This window comes from Monoraphidium neglectum, assembly GCF_000611645.1.
Source record: "Monoraphidium neglectum strain SAG 48.87 unplaced genomic scaffold scaffold04558, whole genome shotgun sequence".
NCBI lineage: Eukaryota > Viridiplantae > Chlorophyta > Chlorophyceae > Sphaeropleales > Selenastraceae > Monoraphidium > Monoraphidium neglectum.
Window position 1 is genome coordinate 3,500 of NW_014009071.1, and position 1,351 is coordinate 4,850.

Genomic DNA, 1,351 nt, shown 5'->3' on the forward strand with positions numbered 1-1,351 from the left:
CCGCCGAGAGGCTCGCCGCGGACGCCGCGCCGAGCGCGCGCGTCGCGGCGGCCGCCTGGGCGGCCGTCGTCAGGGCCGCCGTCGGCTGGGCGCCGACGGAGCCGTAGGTCGCCTCGAATTTGGAGAGCCCCTCGAGCGCCGACGCCAGGTCGCCCCAGACAGCTGCCAGGTCGCTGGCGGCCTTGGCCCACGCGTCGGCCTTGGTGACGGCCGCCCTGAGGCTCTCCCCCAGATCTTCCACCAGGGCCCCCTGGTCGCGCAGCCGCGTCTCCTGGGTGGGGTGATGTGTATGTGTGTGTGTGTGTGTGTGTGTGCACGTGCGTGTGTGTGTGTGTTGAGCATGCGTGAGTGTGCATGTGTGTGCTCGCGCACGCTTGCGTGCGGCGCACTCACGTACGCACATGTGCGCGTGCAACTGTGCCTGAGCAACACACTCGCGCGCGCACAGCAGCATAAGCAAACGCAAGGCCCAACTGCCAGTCTCCCGGGCCGCTTCAGGCAAGGGGTTGATGCGCCTCAACCCTCACCTCCGGCCGCACCTCTGCGCGCCCCATCACGCCCCGCATCGCGGCCACCCTCTCATGCATCAGCCGGTACAGGTCGCGCGACGCGCCGGGCGGCGCAGCCGCCTCCGCGGGCGTGGGCGCGGCGCGCTGCAGGCCGGCGACGGTCTTCACGAGACGCACGGTCGCCTGCGGGGCGCAGGCGCAGCGCGCAGGCGCAGGTGCAAAGTGCAGGCGCAGCGTGCAGGCGCAGGCGCAAAGTGAGGGAAGGCGGCACCCGTATGCAGGGAGAATAGGTAATCGAAGCCCGGGCGATGATGTAATGCGCACGTGAGCTGGGCACCCCAGGCGGGGGGGGGGGGAGAGGGGCGGCATCAAGGAGCAATGGTGGCCGTGCCGCGCGTGCGCGCCGGGCGGGCGCACCGACCTGGACGGGTGTCGGGGTCTTGGGCCTCAGCGCCAGCCACGCGGGCGCGGACCCGAGCGTCCCATCAGATTCCAGCCACACCCGCAGCGCCTGACGCCGCGGTCGCAGAAAGGGGGGGGGCGCGGCCGCGCGTCGCGCCGCGCGCACACTCAGGCGGGGCGCAACTTCCGGGGGCTCGCCGCAGCACCGCGGGCAGCGGCGGGCGCGTCGAATCGGGGACGAAGCCGGCCACGCCCGGCCGAGCCGCGCGGGCGCGCGCGTGTGTGAGCGTTGGGGTGGTTGCGGCGTCGGCGGGCGGGCGCGTCGGAGTCGCACCTCGCTGCGCGCCACGGCCGCGTGCGCCGCGAGGCGGTTGAGGTAGCGCTCCATGGCGGCCCGCCTTGGCGCAAGGTGTGCAGGGATGGGTGGGTGGGTGGATGGA

General features: G+C 73.4%; 1 protein-coding gene across 1 annotated transcript in view; it reads right to left on the reverse strand.

Moving 5' to 3' along the window:
* MNEG_14529 (subunit of retromer complex) overlaps positions 1 to 1,299 on the reverse strand; it is a gene marked incomplete at both ends in the record, with an annotated part of 2,672 nt that extends 1,373 nt beyond the window's left edge. The window contains 4 exons of the mRNA XM_014037000.1: positions 98 to 271; positions 528 to 692; positions 931 to 1,020; positions 1,246 to 1,299. Coding sequence (XP_013892454.1) covers positions 98 to 271; positions 528 to 692; positions 931 to 1,020; positions 1,246 to 1,299 — 483 coding nt within the window. The remainder of the gene's footprint in view (positions 1 to 97; positions 272 to 527; positions 693 to 930; positions 1,021 to 1,245) is intronic.
* Between the last annotated feature and the right edge of the window lie 52 nt (positions 1,300 to 1,351).